The following is a 27,026-nucleotide window of genomic DNA, read 5'->3' on the forward strand; positions in this document are numbered from 1 at the left end:
GTAATGCGATGAGTTGCCAGAGGAAGTGGTGGAGGCTGGTACAATTATAACATTTAAAAGGCATCTGGATGCTTATATGAATAGGAAGGGTTCAAAGGGATCTGGGCTAAATGGTGGCAAATGGGCCTACATTAGGTTGGGATATCTGGTCAGCATGGACGAATTGGATCAAAGGGTCTGTTTCCATGCTGTACATCTCTATGACTCTCTGTGATATCTGCACACATCGTATACTGTTAATGAGGAGAGTTGGTTAAAAAAAAACACTTTCTATAGTTGTGCAGCTCAGAGGAGCAGGAGGTGTCCACGTCTTGTGACTATGTTATGGACCAACTGAGCAATGAATCAGGGTGTGTGATTGTAATGAGGTCAGTCAGGCGGAACTCATAGAAGATGAGTTCTCAGACTGGAGCTGTTAACATGGTCCAATCAGGGAGCCCTGTCTGGCAGATGTTAACAGGAACGTTGGAGGTTCTAATCACCCTGACAGCTGGCTCTGAGGAAGACAGACCCGTGTCAACTACTGCGCATGTGTAAGTAAAGGGTGGTGACAGGATACTGGCCTCTACGGAGTTATTTCTCGGGGGTTGATACGAATGAAATGTAAGTTTGTGTTCTAATAAAGTGAGGAATGACTGGCTCATTCAGTCATAAAGAGAGCCCAAATAGTGAAGTTGCTGTAAATAGATTTCACTAAAATTAGAAAACGCTGAGAGAAAGACAACACTTACCCCATTGTCTCCCAGTATGTCCAGCTGTTTAATGAGCTCATGAATGGAGACATCCTGTGAAATAAATCATTCCAAAGATGTTTATTAGTTTAATTGTGACAAAGCATGAACCAAATAACATTCATGTAACAGGAATATTTTGTTGGAGGCATTCCACAGAGTAATTTGAACAGGTGGCTTGCTGTGGGACGGATGGTGTGAATATGGAGAGGTGGATAGTGTAACATTGTGGTCTCTGGTGCATTCTGATTATAATCTGCCTAACATCTCTGGCTCTTTTATTCTCCAACTCACTTTCCCTCTATAAGACCCTCTATATAACCTATCTCTTCTGATCATCTGACCCAAGAACTCATTATGCGACTCTGTGTCACACTTTGTTTGACAATGCTCCTGTGAACTGCCTTGGTTATTACATGAAGCAGGCTCTGGAAACAGAATTTGCTGGTGTCTAGGTCATGAGAAGATCTTCCAAAATACTGAACTGCACAAGAATGTGCGGGTAGTAACCTCCATTCCACCTGAAGAGACTGCAGTTGGGATAGAGATAACATTTTTAAAATTGTCATATACAGAATATTTGTGAATTTGAGAACCCAATATTAAGGTGGGCTGACAGCATGGCCCTGAGCTTGGCTGGACTAATGCGATAAAAATCTGTTGGCAGTCAACTCCTCGTGACTCAGAGTCACAGAACACATGATATCCCACATTTTGACTCTAATTCTCAGCCTTAGAATGGTTACAAGCGTGTCTGACAGGAGGAGATGTGAGAAGATCCCTTTGGAGATTGACACTGGGGACAAAATGCAGAACAGCCTTACTTTCCATCTAACACATCATTTCTACACAGTCAATGACACCGCAAACTGGGATTTTGAGCCTTGATGCTTTGGGAGCACTCTTCCTACACACCAGAAGTCTGGGCATAAGTATCAGCCCAACACTTGCTCTCAGAATCTGAGATAACACTGAAGTGGGGTAACTCAGAGAACTTCAATGTTTCAGCCTGACTCAAGAGCCTTCATCAAGACTCAGATACTGTCTGACCTGCTGTGCTCTTCCAGTCTCTCATCTGCCGACTCTGACTTCGCAGCCCTTACAGACTCCAAGTTACTCAGGGCATACTGCATTGCTGAAGGTAATATTGTTCCGTGACTCATTGTAAAGTTGTTTGGATACCCCACGCGAAAAATGCCTTGGTTCAAGTTGAAGTTAAACCTAATTGCATCATTTGAGATAGAGCTGCGAGTTCTCTCAATGACCTACCAACATTCACCCCTCAAATCACACTCTGAAAAACTGATCACTTGGTCATCACTGCGTCCAAAGTGGACTGTATATTTTTCTGCAGAATAACTTTAAATTCTAAAGTGAACCTTTTTTGCATGAAGTACTAAGAGCTATGACAAAGGAACTGTGTTCATAGAATCCCTGTAGTGTGGAATAGGCCATTTGGCCCAACAAGTCCACAATGATCCTCTGAAAAGTAACCCACCCAGACACATCCCTCTATTACTCTACATTTGCCCTTGGCTAAAGCACCTCACCTTACACATCCCTAAACACTATGAGCAATTTAGCATTACCAAATGACCTAACCTGAGGGAGGAAACCCCTGCAGACTGAGGTGGGAATAGAACCAGCACCCCTGGTGCTGTGAGGCAGCAGAGCTAACTACTGAGCCACCATGCCACCCTCTGCTCTAGTTTTTGACAAGGACAAACTTAATTGATAAAGAAGAAAATTAAACATCTGTAAATGATTTTATATTTTCAATCATTACCTCTTAAACTATCAATATTGCAATCTAAAGTTGCACAAACTGTGTGTTGCTGTAGGGGTTTATAAAATCACCATCTGTGATACTTCTGCAGAACTGGAAGCCTTTGGAGAGATATCAAAAATTTGACACCACTTCCTTAATTACCTTTCTTGCTTAGTTCCAAGTCACAAGAGCAGTCATGACAACAGAGACATCACAAACTGCAAAACGAGTGCAAACTACATCAAAGAATAGAAAAATTGCAACCAGAGACATCACAGTTGGCCTTCAGCAAAAGCACATTTAACTTAAAGGGAACCAACATTAAAGGGTCAAATGGCGATACTACAAAGGCAGCTCATAAATTGACAATCATTAAAATTGGCTGGTTTTTTGTATTATAGGAACCCACAGGACTTTGATAGTAAGCTGGAAGATGAAACAAAAATTATTCAAAGAGATAGGCAATGAGGGATTGACTCTCTAAATATGTTAAGCAAGAAACAGCCAGTGCAAACAAATCACAGAATAACATGTGTTGATGGGATTGACCTAAACTGATCACAAAATGATTCCAAAGAGCAGCCATGATTCCAATACATTTGGATTAGCTACCCCATGTCTCTTGGGAATGGGATTCTGAAAACTGCTTTAGCAGGTAAACTATCCACTAACCCGATGATTCTGAGACTTTTCTGCATCAAATCCCTAAGGGGCAACTTTTTCACACAGAGGGTGGTACGTGCTTGAAACGAGCTGCCAGAGGAACTGGTGGAGGCTGGTACAATTACAATATTTAAAAGGCATCTGGGTGGGTACATGAATAAGAAAGGTTTAGAAGGATATGGGCCAAATGCAGGCAAATAGGACTGGATTAATTTAAGATATCTAGTCAACATGGACAAATTTGACTGAAGGGTCTGTTTCATGTTGTCCGTCTCTATGACTCTAAAACACTTACAGATATTAATGAGTTACTCATGAACTCTAGAGTGTGGAATCAACACAAGATTCGGAGGTTGGTGTGGTGGGAGGGGATAGTACCAGTCATTGTCATAGGTAAGATCTTTGTACCATAGGAAATGTGTACTTAGGGACAGAGAAAGTGACTTGCAAAAATCACAGAGGACATACTCTGTCAGCCTAACAGATAATAACGTATTTCTTAAAGGGGCTGTCTGGGAGAATAATGCTTGAAACTAAAGTATGTTACAGTGAGTAGCCAATTGAAGTTGAAGGGAACAAGAGTTGCATGTTTCCTGTTATAGTCAGCAGTTAAAAGAATACTTTTAATTGAGTCTGCTGAGATGTAAGCCTTGATCATTTTACCCTATCAATGCTCAGAATCTGGAAATAGAACATAGTCAGGATATCTGGGTTCACCGATTTGCAGCAGTACAACATGATTAGAACACTGAGGGGAGGGGTCGGTGCAGAGAGAGATATAGGTTCATTCTGCTAGGGAACAGAGATAGATAAGGAGAAAGTGAGGACTGCAGATGCTGGAGGTCAAACAGTCAAAAAGTGTGGTGCTAGAAAAGCACAGCAGGTCAGGCAGCATCTGAGGAGCAGGAGAGTCGACATTTCGGGCATAGGTCATTCATGAGGAAGCACCACACTTTTCAACAGAGATCGATCAGTTCACCAAATCTGCACATACTTCAGACTCTTGTAGGCTATCCAAAATTCAGGGAGTGTCATAATTCATCGCAAGGTAGTCACTACAAGTGTCTGTCAAGAATACTTAAAATCATAGTTGTAGCTAAGGTTTATTTTTTGATAATATCCAATTATTAATGGATGTGTCCATGAATAGCATTTAAATACAAGCTTGACACCAAGCAAAATGTACATCTAATTTAATTATGCTAAGCCATGTCGGTGAGACAGAACGACATGTAGCCTCGCAGTTGAGATATGTTTATTAAATTTCGAGAATGACTGGGCAGAATGCCAGGTGGCTGTCCAATGGTTGTGTCTTATAATTCCTTACCAGACTAGTGTGCAAGGATGGCAGATAGGTTTCTGCTAGTGAATGGGCCCAAATTGTTAGTAATCTGGCAGGAGTCTGACATGGAACTACATAATCTTAACTAATTATGGCACAGGACCCATCATTGCGTGCGTCAGCTGCCAGCTGCATTAATCTAAAATTCATCCCATGACACTGCTCTCTTCCCCTTCATATTGTTCTGTTTCACAGTTCAATGACAATGACACATAGCTGCCATTCTTACTAACTCAATGTAATGCAGGCTAGGTGACCTACTCACGCTGGTCACAGATGGTCACCTTCCTCCCTGTTCTGGCTCTTAGACTGAGCTATCCAATTAGTTTTCCCCATGGGCTTGTAGACTTCTGTCCTCTGGGGTATTGATTCAAGTTCCTTTTCTATTGAATCATCTTCCACCGCATTATCACAAAGTGCGTCCCAAATTATATCAAGTTGCTATGTAAAAAATTTGCTTCCTAATGTTGCCAATGGTTCTTTCATCCAAGACATTTTGTTAGCATTCTCTGGTTACAGACCCTTTTACCACCGAAACATTTTCAACTTCCATGATCCTGTCAAAAATTCTTTGTAATTTGGAACACTATCAAATTCACTCTTGGCCTTTTCATCTCGTTATATGAACAACTTTAGCTTCTCCAGTTTCTCCGTGGTAAAACAAACAAGGGCACAACTTACACAATTAAATGTAAAGTTAAAAATCACACAACAGGTTATGGTCCAACAGGTTTATTTGTTTATTAAACAGGTCCTGTCCCACAGCTACCTGATGAAGGAGCAGTGCTCCGAAAGCTTGTACTTCCAAATAAACTGTATGCACTATAACCAAGAGCTGTATGATTCTTAACTTGGCCTACCCCAGTCCAACACCAGCTCCTCCACATCATGAATTAAAAGTAAGGCCTTGGGTAGTGTTGTAGAACAGAGAGACTTAGGGGTTCAGGTACACAATTCTTTGAAGTTGTATCACAGGTAGACAGGGCGGTTAAAAAGGTGTTTAGCACGCTTGTTTTCATTGCTCAGATTTTTAAATATAAGAGTTGGGATGTCATGATGAGGTTGTACTGAATGTTGGTGAGGCCTGTTCCAGAGTACTGTGTGCAATTCTGGTCATTCTGTTATAGGAAGGATATTATTAAGCTGGAGAGGGTTCAGGAAAGATTTATCAGGATGTTGCTGGTTATGGAGGGGTTGAGTTATAAGGAGTGGCTGACTAGGCTGGGACTGCTTTCACTGGAGCATCGGAAGTTGAGGGGTTACTTATAGAAGTTTATAAAATCATGAGGAGCATAAATAAAATGAATGGCCAAGGTCTTTTAACTAGGCATGGGCCATTTCAAGAATGGGGGCATATTTTTAAGGTGAGGGGAGAAAGATTTTAAAAAGACAGGAGGTGCAACATTTTATATGGCCAGTGTTTCATGTGTGGAATGAACTTCGATCACAGAATCTCTACAGTGTGAAAACAAGCCCTTTGGCCCAACACACCGACCTTCTGAAGTATATCCCACCTAAATCTATTCCAGTACATTTACTCCTAACTAACAATCCCTGAACACTATGGGCAATTTAGCATGGCCAATCCACCCTAACCTCCACATCTTTGGACTGTGGGAGGAAACCCACGCAGACACAGGGAGAATGTGCAAACTCCACACAGACAGTCACCCGAGGGTGGAATCAAACCTGGGTCCCTGACACTGTGAGGCAGCAGTGCTAAGCAATGAGCCACATGCCACCTGTGCCTTCCTGATGAAGTGGTGGATGCAGACTCAGTTACAATGTTTAGAAGACATTTGAGTAAGTACATGAATAGGAAATATTTGGAGGGATGTGGGCCAAGAGCAGCCAGGTGGGGTGACTTAAGTTTGGGATTATGGCCGGCATACACTGGTGGGACTACAGGGTCTGTTTCCGTGCTGGATGACCCTATGACTGAACTTCGTCATCTTCGGGACCACACTTTGTAATGTCTTGAAGCCCTCAACGTTCTTCACAAAACAGGATGCTCACAATTGAGCACGTGAGGGTTCAATTTATGTGCTCTCCAAACTGAGTGTGTTTTTATGGAAGGGATGGCTGATGTGTAATATGAGGAGGAGGATTCAGCCTGCTCCCTGCACATTCATCCTCTCCCTGAGTCTCCTATCGTGCAGGGACTAGCTGGACAGTGAAATTGGCAGCCCCCCCTCCACTACCACCATTGAAAAATAAATAAATGAGGATCAATCACGTTTGTTAAAAGCTTCATTGGCTGTAATATAATGCTATCCTAATGGCATTATATGGTTGGCATGGGCAATGGGATTGGAGCAGACTGCCTGACCTGTTGCTTCAGGGGACTGAAAGGAAAAGGACCACATACCGTCTTCTAACTGCACAGTGGCTCAGTGGTTAGCACTGCCACCTTGCAGCACCCGGGTCCTGGATTCAATCCCAGCCTTGGGCGACTGTCTGTGGGGAGTTTGCACATTCTCCCTGTGTCTGCATGGGTTTCCTCTCGGTCCATCACGAGCCACAGGAAATTCAGGGTGAGAGGGATGGGTCTGGGATGGGTCTAGGTGGGATCCTCTTCACAGGGTCAGGGTGGACTTGTTGAGCCAAATGGCCTGTTTCCACACTGCAGGGGTTCTGTGAACTGGAATGTCCTCTGCCGATCTGGGGTACCCACTGCCCCCCAGAAAAGATGTCCACTTCATCCTGCCCTGACTGGGCTTTCAAACCCATTCCCCTCTTTGGGTTAACTGGACTTGAGGACCCATTTAGCCTTTGTCTTGGGGACTAGCAATCGCAGCAGTGTACGGTACCTGGCTTTGCGTGCTACAGCGACCACCCTTGGGTCAGTCTATCCGATAGGCCAGCAGACTCAGAGGGTGGGACAGTAGAGGGGTACTTCACCTGCAGAGCAGAATTCCTTGACAGGTTGTCAACATTCCTTCTGGCAGACAGGCAACCTCTACCTCCTGTTAAATTCTGCCCAAAATGTCAACTTATCAAACCTTTATTCATTCACAGGATGAGGGCCTCACTGGCTGGGCCAGCATTTATTGCCCAGAGGGCAGTTCAGAGTCAACCACATTGCTGTGGGTCTGGAGTCACATGTAGGCCAGACCAGATAAAGATGACAGTTTCCTTCCCTAAAGGACATTAGTAAATTAGATGGGTTTTCCCCAACAATGGAATCATGATCATCGTTAGAATACTAATTCCAGATATTTATTGTATCAAAATTCCACCATCTGCTATGATAGGATTCAAACTCAGGTCCCCAGAAGGTTATCTGGGTCTCTGTATTAACAGTTCAGCCATAATACCACTCAGCCATTGCCTGTCCAATGACACCGAAGTGATGTTTTATAAACGTTTTACATAAACAAACTGCCCAATGGACTCCATTTCCTCTACTGAAGACAACAAACTCACATGCTCTTTTGAAAGCCTTTTTGCCTTGCCAGATTCGAAGATTTCCACGCATCCACCCATCTGTTGCTGTCTTTAAAATCACCGCAGATCCTCAGCAAGAGCCTTCCAAACCCATGGCCACTTCCATCCAGAAGGACAAGGGCAGCAGATACATAGGAACACCATCCCTTGCAAGTTCCCCTCCAAGCCACTCACCATTCTGACTTGGAAATATTTCGCTGTTCCTTCAGTGTCACTGGATCCAAATCCTGGAATTACCTCCCTAATAGTATCATGGGTCTACCTCCAATATATACATTCATTTGAAATCCCTCTCCATTATTTGCACCAAATTGTCTTACACTACACTTCTCTAAATCAACATTAATCTTCCAACGGTCTGCAATTTCACCAGCTTTTTTTTATGTTCTTACTCCATTTGTATGTTGTGGTTTCTCCAACCTTTGAAATCATGTTTTGTACATTACAGTTTGGATCATTATTTTTTAAATTTTTTAAGTGAGTGTTGCTTGCACATCCCTAGTTGCCCTTGTGGAGGTGGTGGTAAGCTGACCTCTTGAACTGCTAAAGTGTACGTGCTGTAAGCAAGTCCACAATACTATTAGGAAAAAATTCCAGGATTTTGACCCAGCGACAGTGAAGGAACGTTGATACATTTCCAAGTCAGGATGGGGAGTGCTTGGAGGGGAACATGTCAGTAGGGGTGTCCTACTGCCCTTGTCCTTCTAGATTAAAGTAGTTGTTGGTTTGGAAGGTGCTGTCGAAGGATCTTTGGCCTCACCAGTCAATCTATCAGTTATGTCTTTTAGGACCCGACAAGTTCGATCAGTAATGCTGTTGCTGAGCCACTCTTGGTGGTGGACATCGAAAACCCCCGACCAAAGTACATTTTGTGCCCTTGGCCACCCTCAGTGCTTCCTCCAACTGTTGTCCAACATGGAGGGGTATTGACTCATCAACTGAAGGAGGAAGGTATGTGGTTGTCATCAGGAAGTTACCTTGCCCGTGATTAACTTGAAGCCATGACACTTCATTGCATCAGAGTCAATGGTGAGGACTCAATGGGCACCTCCCTCCTGACAACTTTGCTGGATCTGTCCTATTGATGGCTCGGGACATATTGTTATGAAGATGTGGGTGTACTTTAAGAGAATTAAAAGCAGCAGAACTACCGAACACAGCACCAAGTGTTCTCAATGAGGTAACAATATAACACTTGGTCGAACAACTCAATTAGCTTGTTGCCTAGAGACAAAAGCAAATTTGAATTTGGTCAATCAGTTTAAATTATACCCTGAAAAGTATTAAACTCCAATCCAGTTTGAATTGAGTATATTGACAATCTTAAAAGCCAATTACACAATCTATTGGTTTGGGGGGGTATAAGATAAAGGGGAAAATTGAACAGTTGAGAGGAGAACTGCCAAACCCAGCATGTAAACAGCCTGAAAAATAGCTCTCTTAGAAAGGTACCTTTTTGATCAGTAACCTGTGACACAGAAATTCCTAAGAAAAAGAAAAGAAGACACAGGAAGACCCAAATAGAAGAACGAAAGCTGCTTGGTTTTCTGATAAGAAGTGTTGTTTTGTAAATCTTAATTGGGAGTTTTATCAGACTAATATTCTAGAAGGGAAAGTAAAAGATAGGTTAGAGGAAGAAATTGTACATAGTGGTTTGTTAATTATTCTTGATTATACTTTAAGAACTAAAGTTGTTAATTTTTACTTGAAATAGTTCTTGGCCACTTGGATTTTTACAGATTATTGCAGGGGATAAATCTTTGCGTGTGATGCTGGCTTTAAATTAAGCAGGAAGGTTTGCACCGTGTCATAACAATATCCAGGGATGATGATGGTGGCGGCGTCTGGGACACTGTCTGTTAGATCGGATTCCGTGAGCATGACTATGTCAGGTTGTTGCTTGGCCAGTCTGTGAGACAGCTCTCCCAAACTGACCACAAGGCCCCAGATGTTCATGAGGAGGACTTTGCTGGCTCAACAGGGTTGTTTTTGCTGTATTATAATCTAAATGAATAGTTGGATGGGTATATGAATGGGAAGGGTTTGGAGGGGTATGGGCTGGGTGCTGGCTGGTGGGACTAGATTGGGTTGGGATATCTGGTCAGCGTCGACAGGTTGGATCGAAGGATCTGTTTCCATGCTGTACATCTCTATGACTCTATAGTCCCACTACCAATCCCTGGGAAACCTTCCGCCCAGTCTGAGAACAAGTATTCACCACATTCTGTCTGTTAGCCAATTTCAGATCAACACTAGCATAGCCATTTCATTCCCACAGGCTTCAACTGTTTAAGATGTTTCCATTTGATTGAATGCAGAAACGAAAACAGAATTGGCTCTCCCTATAATTGCTGAGAAGCTGTACCAGTTATAATGTCAACAAAAGCAAGGGTAATCTTTCAAACCTTACAGTTTACCAAGGTGTACGCTGTTTTGATCCGTGTGTCATCATTTTCAAACTTTAAACAGTAAGGCATTACACTAACATTGTGAGAAAAGGTCAGAAGTCTGCCTTTGGTATGCATTGCTGCCGGCACAGTGAGTGATCTGCAGACTTTCAAAAGTGAGCAGAACCAGAACCTAGAAATGAAAATCGGTGGCGTAACACATAACACTGGTGCGATTTCTTGACTAGTCTGGTTTTCAGAGTGCATTTCTCTTTCCTAGCCCTGGGAAATTTGTTTCTCACTGATTATCCAGCTGCCAGGAGAGAGGGCAAGTGATGTAAATAGTGACTGGGCAGAATGTTTATGACATTACAAGTTCCAGTCAAGTTTGAAGGACCACTTGGTCCATTCCTGCCTGCCATTTTACTGCATCCGTTGCTCTCGGTGTGGTCTCCTCTACATCGGAGAGACCGAGCGCCAACTGGCACAGAGGTTCAGGGAACATCTCTGGTTCTTATGCACCAACCAACTCCACCTTCCCATGGCCATCCATTTCAGCTCCCCCTCCGCCCCGTCCCCCCAATCCCCTGAGGACGTGTCCATTCTGGGTTTTCTCCACTGCCTAAACGAGGCCACCCACAAACTGGAGGAACAACACCTCATCTTCCACCTCAGGAGTCTACAACTACACAGCCTCAGCATTGAATTCACCAGTTTCCAAATCTCCCTCCCCCCATGCCATTCCAGATCCAACCCTCCGGCTCAGCTCCAAACTCTTGACCATAAGACATAGGAACAGAAATTAGGCCATTCAACCCATTGAGTCTGTTCCGCCATTCAATCATGGCTGATAAGTTTCTCAACTACATTCTTCCACTTTCTCCCCCGTAACCCTTGATCCCCTTTACAATCAAGAACCTATCTATCTTCATCTTAAATATACTCAATGACCTGGCCTCCATACCCTTCTGTGACGGTGAATTCCATAGATTCACCACTCTCTGGCTGAGGATGTTTCTCCACATCTCTGTTCTAAATGGTCTTCTGTTTACTTGACCTGACCTACCTGTCCATCTTCCTTGCCACCTATCTGCTCCACACTTCCGGCCGACCTATCATAATCACCTCCTACATTTGCCCACCTATCGCCATTCCAACTACCTTTCCCCAGCCCTACATCCTTCCCCCCATTTATTTCACAGCTCCCTTCCCCCATCCTGATAAAGGGTCAAGCCGGAAACGTCAACTCTCTTGCTCCTCAGATGCTGCCTGACCTGCTGAGCTTTATCTAAGCACCACAGTTTATCAACTCTGCCAATTTTATATGCATTATTCAATTGCCGCTTCTGGGATCACTGGCTAGACCAGCACAATTGTCTTATAGAAGGTGGTGGGGAATCATTTTCTGTCACTATAGATCATGTAGTCCATGAAGCTTGCACCACAAGTAGACAACGTGGTTAAAAAGGCATTTAGCATGCTTGCCCTCTGTGCTCAGTTCTTTGAGTATAGGAGTTGGGAAGACATGTTGAGGTTTTACAGGACATTGGTGAGACCTCTTCTGGAATACTGCGTCCTTTTCAGGTCACCCAGTTATAGAAAGGATGCTATTAAACTGGAGAGGATTCAGAAGAAATTCTCCAGGATGTTGACAGGTATGGAAGGATTGAGTTATAAGGAGAGGCTGGATACACTGGGCCTTTTCACACTCAAATGTAGGAGGTGAGAGGTGACCTTATCAAGGATTATAAAATCATGAAAGGAATAGATACGGTTAATAGTAGGTGTATTTTCGCCAGGATGGGGGATTTCAAGATAGAGGGATTTTTTTTTAAGGTGAGAGGAGAGAGATTTTAAAAAGACATGCGGGGCAACATATTACATAGAAGGTGGTTTGTGTATGGAGTGAACTTCATGAGGATGTGGTGAATGTGGGTATAGTTACAATGTTTGGGTGAGTACATGAATAGGAAATGTTTGAAGGGATATGGAGCAGGAGCAGGCAGATGGGGCTAGTTTAGTTTGGGATTATGTTTGTCATGGACTGGCTGGACCGAAGGGTCTGTTTCTGTGCTGTACGACGATATGGTGTACAGTCAGGAAGGCTGCTTCAAGGCTTCAGGTGGAAGTGGGTACTGTAGATGCTGGAGATTAGAGTCAAGATTAGAGTGGTGCTGGAAAAGCACAGCAGGTCAAGCAGCATCTGAGGAGCAGGAAAATCAATGTTTCAGGCAAAAGAACAGAATTCCTGATGAAGGGCTTTTGCCCAAAATGTCAATTTTCCTGCTCCTCGGATGCTGCCTGACCGGCTGTGCTTTTCCAGTACCACTCTAATCTCTGCTCCAGGACTTCATACCAGCGACAGTGAAAGGTCAAAGATATTGCCCTGAGATGGGATGGAAGGAGACCTGTTGGAATTCTCTTGCATCTGCAGCCCTCGCTGATCAAGAGGTGAAACGTTTGGAAGATGGTCAGTCTGTAACCTAACCAGGTCAGCCACAATGGAGCTCTCTGTAATCATCAACACTGGAACCCTTGGCAGTGTATTTAAGAAGCCTGATTGCACATTGGATGGAAGCTGGAGGAAGATACAGGTGAAGAACATAATATTTCCTGAGTACTCAGGGCAAAATCTCAGGATAGCAACAACCAGGAGCCCAGATCTTACACACCATAAAAGGGGGCTCAGCATTTCACTGATATTTGCAGGTGATGCCAGCATCATTCCAAATATGCATTCTATTACTCCCTTCACTTCAAACTGGCACACAGCAGCAAGTGTTTGCTGATGCACATTGTCATGTATCTCAGTATGAACAGCCACATAAGAACATAAGAAAGTAGGAGCAGGAGTAGGCCATTCGGCCCATCAAGCCTGCTCCACCATTCAACAAAATCCTGACTGATCTTTGGTCGGCATGGACGAGCTGGACTGAAGGGTCTGCTTCCATGCTGTACATCTCTCTGACTTTATGACTCAGCTCCACCTACCTGCCCGCTCACCATAACCCAGAATTCCTTTGCTGCTGAAAAATCTATCTTTGCCTTAAAAATATGCAGTGACACAGCCTCAACTGCTTCACTGGGCAGGGAATTCCACAGATTCACAACCCTTTGGGTGAAGAAGTTCCTCCTCAACTCATCTGCTCCCCATTGTTTTGAGGCAATGCCCCCTAGTTCTAGTTTCACCTGCCAGTGGAAACAACCTCCCTGCTTCTATCTTATCTATTCCTTTCATCATTTGATATGTTTCTATAAGATTCCCCCCTCATTTTTCTAAATTCCAGTGAGCACAGTCAGTCTACTCAATCTCTCCTCATAAGCCAACCCTCTCAACTCCTGAATCAAACTAGTGAACTCCCTCCAGCGCCAGCGCATCCTTTCTCAAGTAAGGAGACTAAAACTGGACACAGTATTCAACCTTATACAGCTGCAGCATGAGGCCATACCGAGAGTACAGTTTACAGTTTTGGTCTCCTTACCGAGCTGCAGGCCCAGTGAAATCAAAGGAAATCATCATTCAGAACCATCTTCAAGTCGTTCACACCCTACAGTCCTGATTTCAGTCTACAGCATACATCAAGTAGGATGAGGGCTACGGTGGTAGTATCCTTATCCCTACGGCAGGAGGCCCGGGTGCAAGACCCACCTTTTCCAGAGGAGTGCAATGAACGGGTGGATGAGAAAATATCTCGAGCAAGAGGGGAGACGGAAGAATTACGTCCATGCGAAGGGGGCTCAACACTTTTGAAGGTTGGGGCCGAGAACTCAATTCGACGGGCTGAGGATGTCGGCAGGTACAGGGAATCCCAAAGTCTCCAGAAACTATATCAGTAAATTAGCAATATTCCCAGACCTTCTTTTCCAGTGCTCACACCAACGTCTCAGAAGCATTTGGAAAACTGGTGAATCTGAAAAGCTGTGGGTAGAGGTGGGTTGGCGAGTTGTCTTGGACATGGTGACCCAGTGGTAAGCGCGGCAGCCTAACAGTGCCAGGGTCCCAGGTTCAATTCCAGCCTCGGTGTGGCATTTGCACATTCTCCTCAGGTCTGCGCGGGTTTGCTCCGATTTCCTCCCACAGTCCAGGTTAGATGGATTGTTGGGTGGGTTAGCCATGGGAAAGGCAGATTTACAGAGATTGGGTGGGATGCTCTTCAGAGGATCAGTGTGGACTCAAAGGGCCGAATGGCCTATTTCCACATTGTAGAGATTCTATGTTGAAGCGACTCCTCCAACATGATAGCCCCAGTCTCTTACCAAACTAAATCACTAAAATGTGCATTTTGCTTGATGGAATTCACAATGATGAGGTACAAGAGCAGACTTTCATCACAACAGAATAAAACAAAATTCTGAAGCAGGACTTGAAACATTAATTTCTACTTTCCCTGTCCACAAATGCTGCCAGACCTGCGGAGTTTCTCCAGCAATTTCAGTTTTTGTTTCATTTCAAGTCCAGGCGACGTTCAAACAGACCGAATCACAGAATCCTTCAGTGCAGATGACAACACAGGATTGTGTTTCCCCCGGAATAATGAGGCTGTTAGCACCGGAATTGGTCTCCATCAGAACTGACTGCAGAGTAACATGGGCCAAGCAATTGAAATTAATTTTATTTTCAATATTTCCAGTTCTCTCCATTCTCCACCATACATAAAAAAGTAGGGGGTTGAGAGACACTAACTACAACTCCCATCCAGTCCCTAAATTATGAACTACCTCAATGTGCTCTAACTGTAATTATGGAGGTAATTGCAACATCCATAGAAACCCCACAATGTGGAAGCAGGCCACTCAGCCCATCGACTTCACGTCAACCCTCCAAAGAGCATCCCACGCAGACCCGTCTTGCTACCATATCCCTGCATTTCCCATGGCTAACCCACTGAGCCTGCACCTCCCTGGGACAATTTGGCATTGCCAATCCACCTAACCTTCACATCTTTGGATTGTGGCAGGAAATTGGAGCAACTGAAGGAAACCCACGCAAATATGGGGAGAATGTGCAAACTTCCACACAGAAAGTCAACCGAGGCTGGAATCGAACTGGGGTCTCTGGCACTGTGAGGCAGCAGTGCTAACTAGTGAGCCACTGTGCCACCCCAAATGACAATGATATAAATGGCTAGACAATTTACATCTGTTCAGTTTGACTGGCTGGGAACTCTGCTATTCTTTGAGCATCATGGGAATATTAATGTCGCCCAGAACCACTGGAACAGGCAGTCAAGAACTTGGCAAGAATTGACAATGCCGAGTCTTCCAGATAACGTCTTCAATTCCTGGAGTTGTTCTTGAACCTAAAACTCTGCTGCCAAACAGCCCAAACGAACAAAGAATCCACAGCATTCAGACACTGACATAGAGTCGTAGAGATGTACAGCATGGAAACAGACCCTCGGTCCGACTCGTCCATGCTGACCAGAAATCCTAGCCTAACCTGGTCCCACCTGCCAGCACCTGGCTAATATCCCTCCAAACCCTCCCTGTTCATATACCCATCTAGATGCCTTTTAAATGCTGTAATTGTACCAGCCTCCATTACTTTCTCTGGCAGCTCATTCCATACACGCCCCACCCTCTGCATGAAAACGTTGCCCCTTCGGTCCCTTTTAAATCTTTCCCCTCTCACCTTAAACCTATGCCCTCTAGTTCTGGACTCCCCCATGCTAGGAAAAAGACCTTGTCTATTTATCCTATCCATGCCCCTCATGATTTTATAAACCTCTATAAGGTCACCCCTCAGCCTCCGGCGCTTCAGGGAAATCAGTCCCAGCCTGTTCAGCCTCTCCCTGTAGCTCAAACCCTCCAACCCTGGCAACATCCTTGTAAATCTTTTCTAAACCCTTTCAAGTTTTGCAACATCCTTCCGAAAGCAGGGAGACCAGAATTGAACACAGTATTCCAAAAGTGGCCTAACCAACGTCCTGTACAGCCGCCACGACTGAGATATTAACCATGAAGCTAAGTGAATTATTGAGGGGAGAATGTGCACATGTTTTCAGCAAGTGTTCACAGCCTGCAAAAAGATCTACTCCCCCGAGTGTTAATATTGAAAAGTAAACTCTACTTAAGCCAGCACATTCCTTAACACCAATCCACACTTCCACAATGATGACAAACATCCTCCAAAAATAACAAGTTCTGAATTAATCAGGGTGACGGGTGCCAAGAAAATTTTCCGATTTAGTGTTAACAGCCACCATTCACAGGCCGTTTAACAACATGGATTTCCACAAAGTGCAGGGCCCTTTTATTTAGCTTTGATTTGAGAAAAATGAGGGTGCAACATTTTGTGGCTTCTATCAGGTCACACTGCCAGTTTAGTACCATATGCCTATTTGGGCTCAAAACCCACTAGGAACAGGATGACAACACTCCAAAGAAGGTCCTTCTTCAAGGACCGCAATTTCCACCCGATGTGGTCGACGATGCCCTCCACCGCATCTCTTCCACTTCCCGCTCCTCCGCCCTTGAGCCCCGCCCCTCCAACCGCCAACAGGACAGAACCCCACTGGTCCTCACCTACCACCCCACCAAACTCCATGTACAGCGCATCATCCGCCGTCATTTCCGCCACCTCCAAACGGACCCCACCACCAAGGATATATTTCCCTCCCCTCCCCTATCAGCATTCCGTAAAGACCACTCCCTCCGTGACTCCCTCGTCAGATCCACACCCCCCACCAACCCAACCTCCACTCCCGGCACCTTCCCCTGTAACCGCAGGCGGTGCAAGACTTGCGCCCACACCTCCCCCTCACCTCCCTCCAAGGCCCCAAAGGAAACTTCCATATCCGCCACAGATTCACCTGCACCTCCACACACATCATCTATTGCATCCTCTGCACCCGATGTGGCCTCCTCTATATTGGGGAGACAGGCCGCCTACTTGCGGAGCGTTTCAGAGAACACCTCTGGGACACCCGGACCAACCAACCCAACCACCCTGTGGCTCAACACTTCAACTCCCCCTCCCACTCCACCAAGGATATGCAGGTCTTTGGACTCCTCCATCGCCAGACCACAACAACACGACGGTTGGAGGAAGAGCGCCTCATCTTCCGCCTAGGAACCCTCCAACCACAAGGGATGAACTCGGATTTCACCAGTTTCCTCATTTCCCCTCCCCCCACCTTGTCTCAGTCAAATCCATCGAACACAGCACCGCCTTCCTAACCTGCAATCTTCTTCCTGACCTCTCCGCCCCCACCCCAATCTGACCTATCACCCTCACCTTGACCTCTTTCCACCTATCGCATTTCCAACGCCCCTCCCCCAGGTCCCTCCTCCCTACCTTTTATCTTAGCCTGCTGGACAAACTTTCCTCATTCCTGAAGAAGGGCTTATGCCCGAAACATCGATTCTCCTGTTCCCTGGATGCTGCCTGACCTGCTGCGCTTTTCCAGCAACACAAATTTTCAGCTCTGATCTCCAGCATCTGCAGACCTCACTTTCTCCTCAAGGGCATGGAATGCCCTACCTGCTAATGTAATCAACTCAGCCATATTAGGGAGATTTAAACAATCCTTAGATAAGCACATAGATTATTTTGGGATAGCATAGGGGGACGAGCTGAGAAGAGTTCACAGGTCGGTGCAACATCGAGGGCCGAATGGCCTGTTTTGCACTGTATTGTTCTATACTCTATGTTCTATGGTATCTCAGACATAGAACACCCCCATCCTAGCGCATCATTCCTAGAACAACTCAGCACCTGCTGGGATGCCCTGGAATGGACCACTGTCCCTAACACCAGTGCCATCTGTAAAATGACTAGACCCAGCTGCCGGAGCAATGAAGGAAGAAGGTCAATGCCCTTCTCCACTCGGCCAGCTTCAGTGCCACCACGTCCTCTCTGATCACTCACACTCATTCTATCTCAGCAGCTTCTATCTAAAGCTCAAGCACTCTCACTTTTTTCTGTGATGTCTCTCCCACTCACCCCCATCCACCCAAACCCCCAACGCCATGAATGTTTTACACCCTCTGCATTGCCTACGCGCTCACTCAGTACACTTCCTCCATCTGTACCAAATGTTAAAGCTGTTCCACCCACTGTCATCTCCCTTAAAACATAAGACTACAGAGGAGCAGAAATTAGGCCATTCGGCCCATCGAATCTGTTCTGCCATTCAATCATTACTGATAAGTTCCTCAACCCCATTCTTCCACCTACTTCCCATAACCTTTCATTCCCGAGAACCTACCCATCTCTGTCTTAAACAGACTCAAATATAAGATGTATATCCCCGTCATATAACAGGAGGAACGCAGCCCACAAGAGGGCGGAGAGAGTTGAAGTGGATGATGGGCTGCCTGACATATGGCCTGTTACATGGAGATCATCCCGACCCTGACCACTTCAAGTGCTGACTGACCATGCCCAAGCCCCTGGACTGCTAGCAGAGGCTGCTCTTCAATTATTGTGTTGGGAACCCCTGACCAAAGGCTTGACTTGACTTGACTGAGGTCTGGTGTCATCCATGGCCAACACCCTGGCTTTGTGACTGTGTTAAGCAGCAAGATAATGCAGCAGTACCGTGAGCCTGCTATCTCTAGCTAAGAGGCTCAAGTGTGAAGAGGAAAGGCAATACAAGGCAGGTATGCGGTAAGCAGCCAGGTGGACTCAAAGTCAGTGAGTGAGCACTGTGACAGTAAGCAAACAGGCAGCCTGGTCCAGACCATGAGCTGGGTTATACAGCATTACAGTGATGAGTACTGGTATTGTATTGAAATGCAGAAGCATCCTGTTTTATGTGGATCGGAGACATGTAATGAGGGTTCTCAGAGGCTGAAACATGAAATCATACAATCCCGATAGTGCGATGGCAGGCCATTCATCCCATCTATTCCACACTGACCTGCCGAAGAGCATCCTAGGGCAGCATGGTGTCTCAGCGGTTAGCATTGCTGCCTCACAGCGCCAGAGACCCAGGTTCAATTCCAGCCTCGGGCAACTGTCTGTGTGGAGTTTGCACATTCTCCCCGTGTCTGCATGGGTTTCCTCTGGGTGTTCTGGTTTCCTCCCACAATTCAAAGATGTGCAGATCAGGTGAATTGGCCATGCTAAATTGCCCATAGTGTTCAGGGGTATGTAGGTTAGGCGCATTAGTCAGGGGTGAATAAAAGGTGGGGGAATGTGTCTAGGTGGGTTCCTCTTCAGAGGGTCGGTGTGGACTTGTTGGGCCAAATGGCCTGTTTCCATACTAGGGAATCTAATCATATCACTCAGACCTAACCCACTATCCCATCCCTGTAACTCTGTATTTCCCATGGCTAACCTACCAAGTCTTTCACATCCCTGGACACTACTGGCACATTTGCTGGGACAATCCATCTAACCTCCACATGTCTGGAAGCCGGAACACCTGGAGCAAACCCATGCAGACATGGGGAGAATGTGCAAACTCCACACATTTGCCCAAGGGTGGAATCGAACCCAGGTCCCTGGCGCTGTGCGAACCACACGTCAGATGTCAATGTCCATGGACATGGGTTGTATGTCTTTGATTACCATGCCCATTGAGTGTGCCTTGAAATGTAAGTGTCTGCTGTCCAGCCTGGTCATGTTTTGGTATAAGTGGTGAGTGGAAGTTGTCAGGTATCTGCTCTGCTTTCCATGTCAAGAATTCTTAATGTTCTGGATGTAAGTTTGCTCACGGAGCTAAAAGGTTTGTTTTTAGATATGTTGTCCCCATACTAGGCAATATCATCAGTGAACCTCTGGCAAAGTGCTGGGGTTTATGTCCCGTTTTTCTATTTATGCATTTGGGTTTCCTTGGGTTCGTGACATCATTTCCCATGTTGATGCCATTTCCTGTGTTGGTGATGCCATATCCTGTTCTCTTTCTCAGAACAGGGAGGAAGAAGGGCTCATGCCCGAAACGTTAATTCTCCTGCTCCTTGGATGCTGCCTGACCTGCTGTGCTTTTCCAGCAACACATTTTCAGCTCTTTCTCAGAACCTCAACCTGAGCTACAAATCTTCTCAAAATTCACTAATTCTCAATACCTAGCTTGTTTGGCAGATTTGACAAGAGAGAAAGCTGAACAGTGATGAGGTGAACTGTGGAGTTAATAAAGCAGTTAACAAGCTATGATCCCCCTTAACTGAAAACTGGCGAGAAGCTTGTCTTCAAAACAGCAGATGCACAAAGGATGCAATGTGTTGCTCCCGATGTTGGGGAGGCACAGTGGTTAGCATTTCTGCCTCACAGCACTGGGGACAAAGGTTCGAGTCCAGCCTTGGGAGGCTGTCTGGGTGGAGTTTGCACATTCTCCCCGTGGGTAGTTGAATGTGCAGGTTTCCTGTATAGGTTTTCTCACATACTCCAAAGATGTGAAGGTTATGTGGATTGGCTGTGCCAAATTGCTCTGTAGCGTCTAGAGATGAGTAAGCCAGGTGGATTAGCCATGGGAAATGCAGGGATAGGGAGAGGGGGTTTGCCCAGGGAGGGAGAGTTCTTTCGAAGATCGGTGTGGACTCGACGGGCCAAATGGCCTGCTTAGATATTGCAGGGATTCTATGTCAAGTTAGGCTTCAACAGGCAAGTCTACCACAGAGCTTACTACAGCCCGGGTTGTTCAGGATTCCAACCCATAACATTTTTCAAACAGAATTAGATTGAGAAGTATGTCAACATGTACCTTAACACCTTCTTGCATACAGTAGATCTGAAGGGCACTCACACCGTCTGAGAAAGGAGTGATCTGGAGGTTAAAGGCTGGGGATCTTCTCTCCCTCTCCTGCGAACAGAAAAAGGCCAATTACAAACTGTCCATCCAACCATATTGCTCCATGTTAATCCACAACTTGTAGATTAGTGCTTCATTTATGTCGCCATTAAGGTGTGCCCTGTCAACAGAGGGGCCAGGGAGAAACATTTTTGCGGAGCCCTGTAGTACAGCAATGGTACAGGTTAAATGCGGAATAAACTGAGGTCAAAACAACGTATGCAATTCGAAACAATTCACTGCATGCCAACAGATGCTTCTGAGAATCATGTGGAGGCTACAAAAATGCAAGCGTTTCTTAACACTCTTGGATGACGTTACAGGAAGAAACAAATCCCATGTTAATAAGGCAACGTCTCCAGTTCCAGCATGACATTGCCAATTCTTACATTAACAACCATTTGATGGCTTCCAGGGAAATTGAGAAATTGTGTTCAATTTCAAGAAGACAGCTCATTCGAATTTCACTCAGGGTGTTTGGAACTGTCATAACAGTAAGGACACTTTAGTCTCATTGTTCTGGTCTGAGTTCACATTAGGTTGTGGGTGTGAAAAGTGACTGACGTCACTGACCATAATTAGCTACAATCCACAAAGGGATCATTGGCACCTATCCCTGTTCGAGAGACAAACAGACCAAGTGGTTAATGTAGCTATGGGGGCAACACCCCACATTAAACGTGGACATGGCAAACAGGTAGACCACCCCAGCCAGAGCAAGGATTGAACACTTAGTGACATCTTCATTATGCACCACACTTTAGCCATTTAACCAAGTGAGTTAACTGACCCCTATATCACTGACCATCCACGTTTACAGCTAGTGTACATAGCACACAAATGCTATCATTACTGCTAAATAAATCAGGCCAGCGAAGAACACAATCTGTCAAGGGAGGGGGGAGAAAAGAATTTGCATTTAAATAAAATACTCAAAGCAGTTTGCCAGTAATGTGAATTTAAGAAAAACTGTAATAACTCTTCGAATGAAGGTCTACGACAGCCTCCATCTGTTTCATACATCTCAGACTGGGAAGTGAATGGAGTAAAATTCAGAAACAACAATGTTATTGTCATCAGTTTATCTAATGTTATGCATATTTCTACATTTAGACCATACAATATCGGAAAAAGTGAGGACTGCAGATGCTGGAGATCAGAGTCGACGAGTGTGGTGCTGGAAAAGCACAGCCAGTCTGGCAGCATCTGAGGAGCAGGAGAGTCAACATTTTGGGCATAAGCCCTTCATCAGGAAGCTTTGCATGAGAATGTGACAATAGGAGATGAGGTGACCCTGCAAAACAACCAATGGCACGCTTGAGTTTTCAAAATACGTGACTCTTACTTTCCGCCCTGAGCCTACCCTAGTCTGGGTGTGGTCCTGGTCAACATGAGCTGCCTCTCTTAGTAGGCCCTGAAATGGGCATGACTTGTCCCAACTTGACAGCTCTCTGAGCTTCTCTCATTCAAAAAGGTTCAGGTGCCATAGTGGCGTGGAACTGGCATGAATGTTGGCAGCTCAAAATTGTGTGGAGGCCTTCCTCCAATCTTAGCCCTGACCCAGTTGAAAATCCACCCCTCGACGTTCTGCTGATTGTCATTGAAAATTTTCACCTTGCTCCCTTGAACTATATAATGAAGTCTGCCTCTCCCTGCACTTTTATTTTAAACCTGCCTGGTGAGACGCCCAGTGGATGCTGTCTGAACTGCGGTGCTTTTCCAGCACCACTCTAATCCAGAGCCCAGTGGATAAGGTAGTTACACTGTCCCATCCCATTGTTGTTAATGTCTCCAGTGGCCAACTACAGTCAGGCATCACTCTATCCAGTTACTCCCACTGGCAGAAGGTCTACTGTAGTCTCCATCTGCTCCATGCATCTCAGACTGGCGAGCAAATGGAGTGTAGGTCAATCCCCTAAGCTGATTACATCTCTCTGATGCTGCACATGTGTGCACCATTGTACTCCATGCTTTTAGAAGACAGAACAGTACAGTACAGGAACAGATCCTTCAGCCCACCCTGTCTAGGTCAACCATGACACCACTCTAAACTAATCCCATTTGCCTGCACATGGTTTGCATCTCTCTATTCTCTCCTGTTCAAGTGCCTCTTAAACACTGCTAACATGTCTTCTTCTACCCCCTCCCCTGGTAGTGGGTTCCAGGCACCCACCACCCTCTGTCCAAAAAAAACTTCCCTGACACATCTCCTTTAAACTTAACCCTCTTACCTTAAACCTATGCTCCCCAGTATTTGATATTTCAACCTGCGAAAAAGATTCGAATATATACCTTATCCTTACCTCTTGTAATTTTGTACACTTCTATCAGGTCCCCCCTCAGCCTCCGATGTTCAAGTGAAAGTTTGTTCAACATCTCCAGGCAACATCTCTTTTGCATCCTCTCCAAAGCCTCAACATCCTTTGTATAACCTCAACAATCTGAATGACACTCTACCAAGTTAGTCAGTGCTAGTTTTTGAACTTGCATCTTTTCTAAGGGGCAGCACAGTGGCTCAGTGGTTAGCACTGTTGCCTCATAGTGCCATGGACCCAGGTTCGATTCTAGCCTTGAGTAATTGTCTGTGTGGACATTCTCCCAGTGTCTAGCAGGTGTCCTCGGGTGCACTGGTTTCCTCCCACAATCCAAAGATGTGCAGGCTAAGTGGATTGGCCATATTAAATCAACAATAGCATCCAGCAATGTATAAGTTAAGTGGATTAGCCACGGGAAATGCAGGGTTATAGGGATACGATAGGGATCTGGGTTGGATGCTCTTTGGAGGGTCGGTGTGGACTTGATGGGCCGAATTGCCTCTTTCCGCACTGTAAGGATTCGGTGAGATCAAACGCTCTCAGCTTGGGTTGAAGGTGTTTATCTATTGATAGACAAAGCAACACAATTGAGTGGGATAAGCTGAATCAGCTGAATGATCCTTTCCTTACTGCGGCTGTACAGCAATGCTGCCATTCTCTATCAAGTTAAATTCAGAAGAAACCCTGAAGCATCATCTTTTCCCATCCCACTTCCACCTCACCACACAAAGCCATCCTCTGTTCATGTGCTAACCATCTTGAGGTTTGGATTAGCATCAACACAGCTGCAATAAAGGAGTGTGTGGGAGGGGAGGCCTCCCTCTGTTCCTAATGTTCTTGATTTGTTTTAGCTTTGCCCTGTCAACCAGCGAAAACCCAATTTACACGAGGTAATTCCTCCCCTGAAATATGGATGGTAAAAATCTCTCAAATAGTGAAACTTGAAAAGTGTCCAGAAAAGATTTACAAATATGTTGCCAGGGTTGGTGGACTTGAGCTAAAGGGAGAGGAAGGGGCTATTTTCCCTGGCGTGTCGGAGGCTGAGGGGGTGACATGATAGAGGTTTATCAAATCATGAGGGGCATGGATAGGGTAAATGGGCAAAGTCTTTTCCCAGGGTTAGGGGAAACCAGAACTAGAGGGCTTGATTTAGGGTGAGAGGAGAAATAAATAAGAGACATAAGGGGCAACCTTTTCACACAGAGGGTGGTGCGTGTATGGAATGAGCTGCCAGAGGAAGTGGTGGAGGCTGGTACAATTACAACATTTAAAAGGCATCAGGATGGGTTTATGAATAGGAAGGGTTTGAAGGGATATGGGCTGGGTGCTGGCAAATGGGACCAGGTTAGGTTAGGACATCTGGTCGGCATGGACGAGTTGGACCGAAGGGTCTGTTTCTGTGCCATAGTTCTCTATGAGTCTATAAATATTGGATCATTGTTCCACACAACATTCAAAAGCAACATCATTTCACCTCGAGTTCCAGGATGCGGAATTCTAACAACTCGTTCTGATCCCGGGAGTCCTGAACTTCTTGCTGCAGCTGGGCTACCTCGGCATCCAGTTTCTCAATCTGGAAGAAATGATGGTGAAATTTCAATGTAACTCACTGGAGCTGATCTCTTCCCACTTGTTAGTGAGAGAGTGGCACTGTTGTGCACACGAGCAGCTTTCGAGAAGCTTTCCCTTGTGTACTTAAGGTTAACAAGTCAGATTCTGTCACAATACAAATCACAATACAAATGTGATGAAAGGGATGTCTGTTTGGTTTGCATCTTGTGTTGAATACCACATTCCTTCAACAATTGTGTATTGATATAGCTTTAAAAGCTAACAGCTAACCTTTACAAAACATGAAAATGCTTTTCCAGCAATTTCTGATGAAATGGATGGCTTTGTTCAGAATCTAACTCAAAATTAATCTCATGGCAATGGCAATGAATCAAAGAATAGCTTTGCTGAACCTATAATTTATGTAGCAGCAGGCAGAGCATTTCATTTCTGTAATAACATTTCTGCTCTTCCCTGGAACGCAACAAAGAGTATATCACTCTCCCACACACAAGGCCTTCCAAATATTTCTGTTTACGGACCACGTGTTTCCATGTTCAAGGGGCCACGTGTAAGAAAGAATGTTCTACCTGAGTAGTCATGAGCCTGCCACCTCCCTCGCCACTCTTTGTTCAATTCTTTTTCACTTCTTCATGGGATATGGACATTGCTGGCTAGGTCAGCACTGATTCCCATCCTTAATTGCCCAGAGGACAGTTAGCAATGGGTCACATGTAGGCCAGACCAGGACAGGACAGTAAATATCCTCTCTAAAGGACATTAGTAAATACAGGGCGATCCCCGTATCCGCGGGTCCTGTCACCTGCAGTTTCAATTACCTGCGGCTTACCGTGGCCCAAACATATAAAAGGGAATGTTCCAGAACCAGAGACCAGGAGGCTGCTGGGAAGGTTTATTTCCCATTTAAATGAATGGGTCCACTCCAATCCGCAGTTTTGGGATCCCGTGGTTGGTCTTGAAACGTACTCCCCACAGGTACAGGGATCTACTATAGTTGGGTTATTAACAACAATTATTAATTCATTGTACTGCAGTTACACATGGAATGATAAAGAGTAGAGTCAGTTTAGAGTCACTATGTTCTCCATCAATCAAGTTTTTTAACTCAGATTTTCATCATCAGATTCAAATTTTGTTTCTTTTAACGGATGGCAAATGAACAGCAGAAATTCTTAACATTTCATTCATTTGAATGACTCTCAAACTGTTGGTTCTGTTTACTCTTGACGCTCTGATTCAGGATGTGTTTGCCACTGAGGTGAGACTTCGAAAAGCAAAGCTTTACTGCCTTCCAGGTCCACACCACACCAACAGGATAGAACCCGACCGTATAACTACATGGGCTGTTTGGACCTCAAAAGCCAGATCTCCAGTGTCCAGGAGGTGACTGGGACACAGGCTCTTCCACACACCAGGAACAAAACCCACTTCAACATAGTCACACCAAAGAAAACAACAAAACCTCCATAAAATAGTTATACATGGCAAGGGTTCCTCAATGGTTCCGTGAAGGGATTGGACTGAAAATACAAGATAAGATTACTTAATATGAGGAGAAATAGCCTGACTTTTACGTGCAGGCTAAATCTTTCTTTTTTACATATTTGCTAAATCCAACTGCTTCAATCAAAATAAAAACTTGTCATAAGGTCTGGCAGCATCTGTGGAGAGAAATCAGTGTTGCATTTTGGCTCAAGTGGCCCTTCCTCAGAACCGGAAACGTTAACTCTGATTTCTCCCCACAGGTGCTGCCAGATCTGCTGAGCTTTTCCAGCAATTTCTGTTTCTGTTTCTGATTTACAGCATCCGCAGTTCTTGCAGATTTGTTTTGGAAAGCTTGTCATCACTTTCTCAATGACATGTATCACAATAGCAAGCAGCAATTATTACTAATCATGCCACTGCGCAAAGGTTATTGTCTGCCATAGACTCGACTCTTTATCGTTCCATGTGTACCTGCAGTTGGCAGTATAATAAATTTATCATTAGCAGTGTGCAAATCCTTCATGTTTTGTCCAGACAATGTTTAACCACATGACCAGTTTGCCCAAAGAGTGCGGAGTCA

General features: G+C 45.0%; 1 protein-coding gene across 4 annotated transcripts in view; it reads right to left on the bottom strand.

The window, feature by feature from the left end:
• jakmip2 (janus kinase and microtubule interacting protein 2) overlaps window positions 1–27,026 on the bottom strand; it is a 277,735-nt gene that overhangs the window by 36,009 nt on the left and 214,700 nt on the right. For all 4 annotated transcript variants that reach the window (XM_087995064.1, XM_043704011.2, XM_087995065.1 and 1 more), the window contains 3 exons: window positions 24,864–24,962; window positions 20,988–21,086; window positions 732–785 (listed from right to left, as the gene is read on the bottom strand). In XM_087995064.1, the coding sequence (XP_087851190.1) occupies window positions 732–785; window positions 20,988–21,086; window positions 24,864–24,962 (252 nt within the window). The remainder of the gene's footprint in view (window positions 1–731; window positions 786–20,987; window positions 21,087–24,863; window positions 24,963–27,026) is intronic.

The sequence above is a fragment of the Chiloscyllium plagiosum genome, unplaced genomic scaffold, assembly GCF_037043375.1.
Source record: "Chiloscyllium plagiosum isolate Xiang-an unplaced genomic scaffold, Cpla_swu_hap1 HiC_scaffold_16, whole genome shotgun sequence".
NCBI lineage: Eukaryota > Metazoa > Chordata > Chondrichthyes > Orectolobiformes > Hemiscylliidae > Chiloscyllium > Chiloscyllium plagiosum.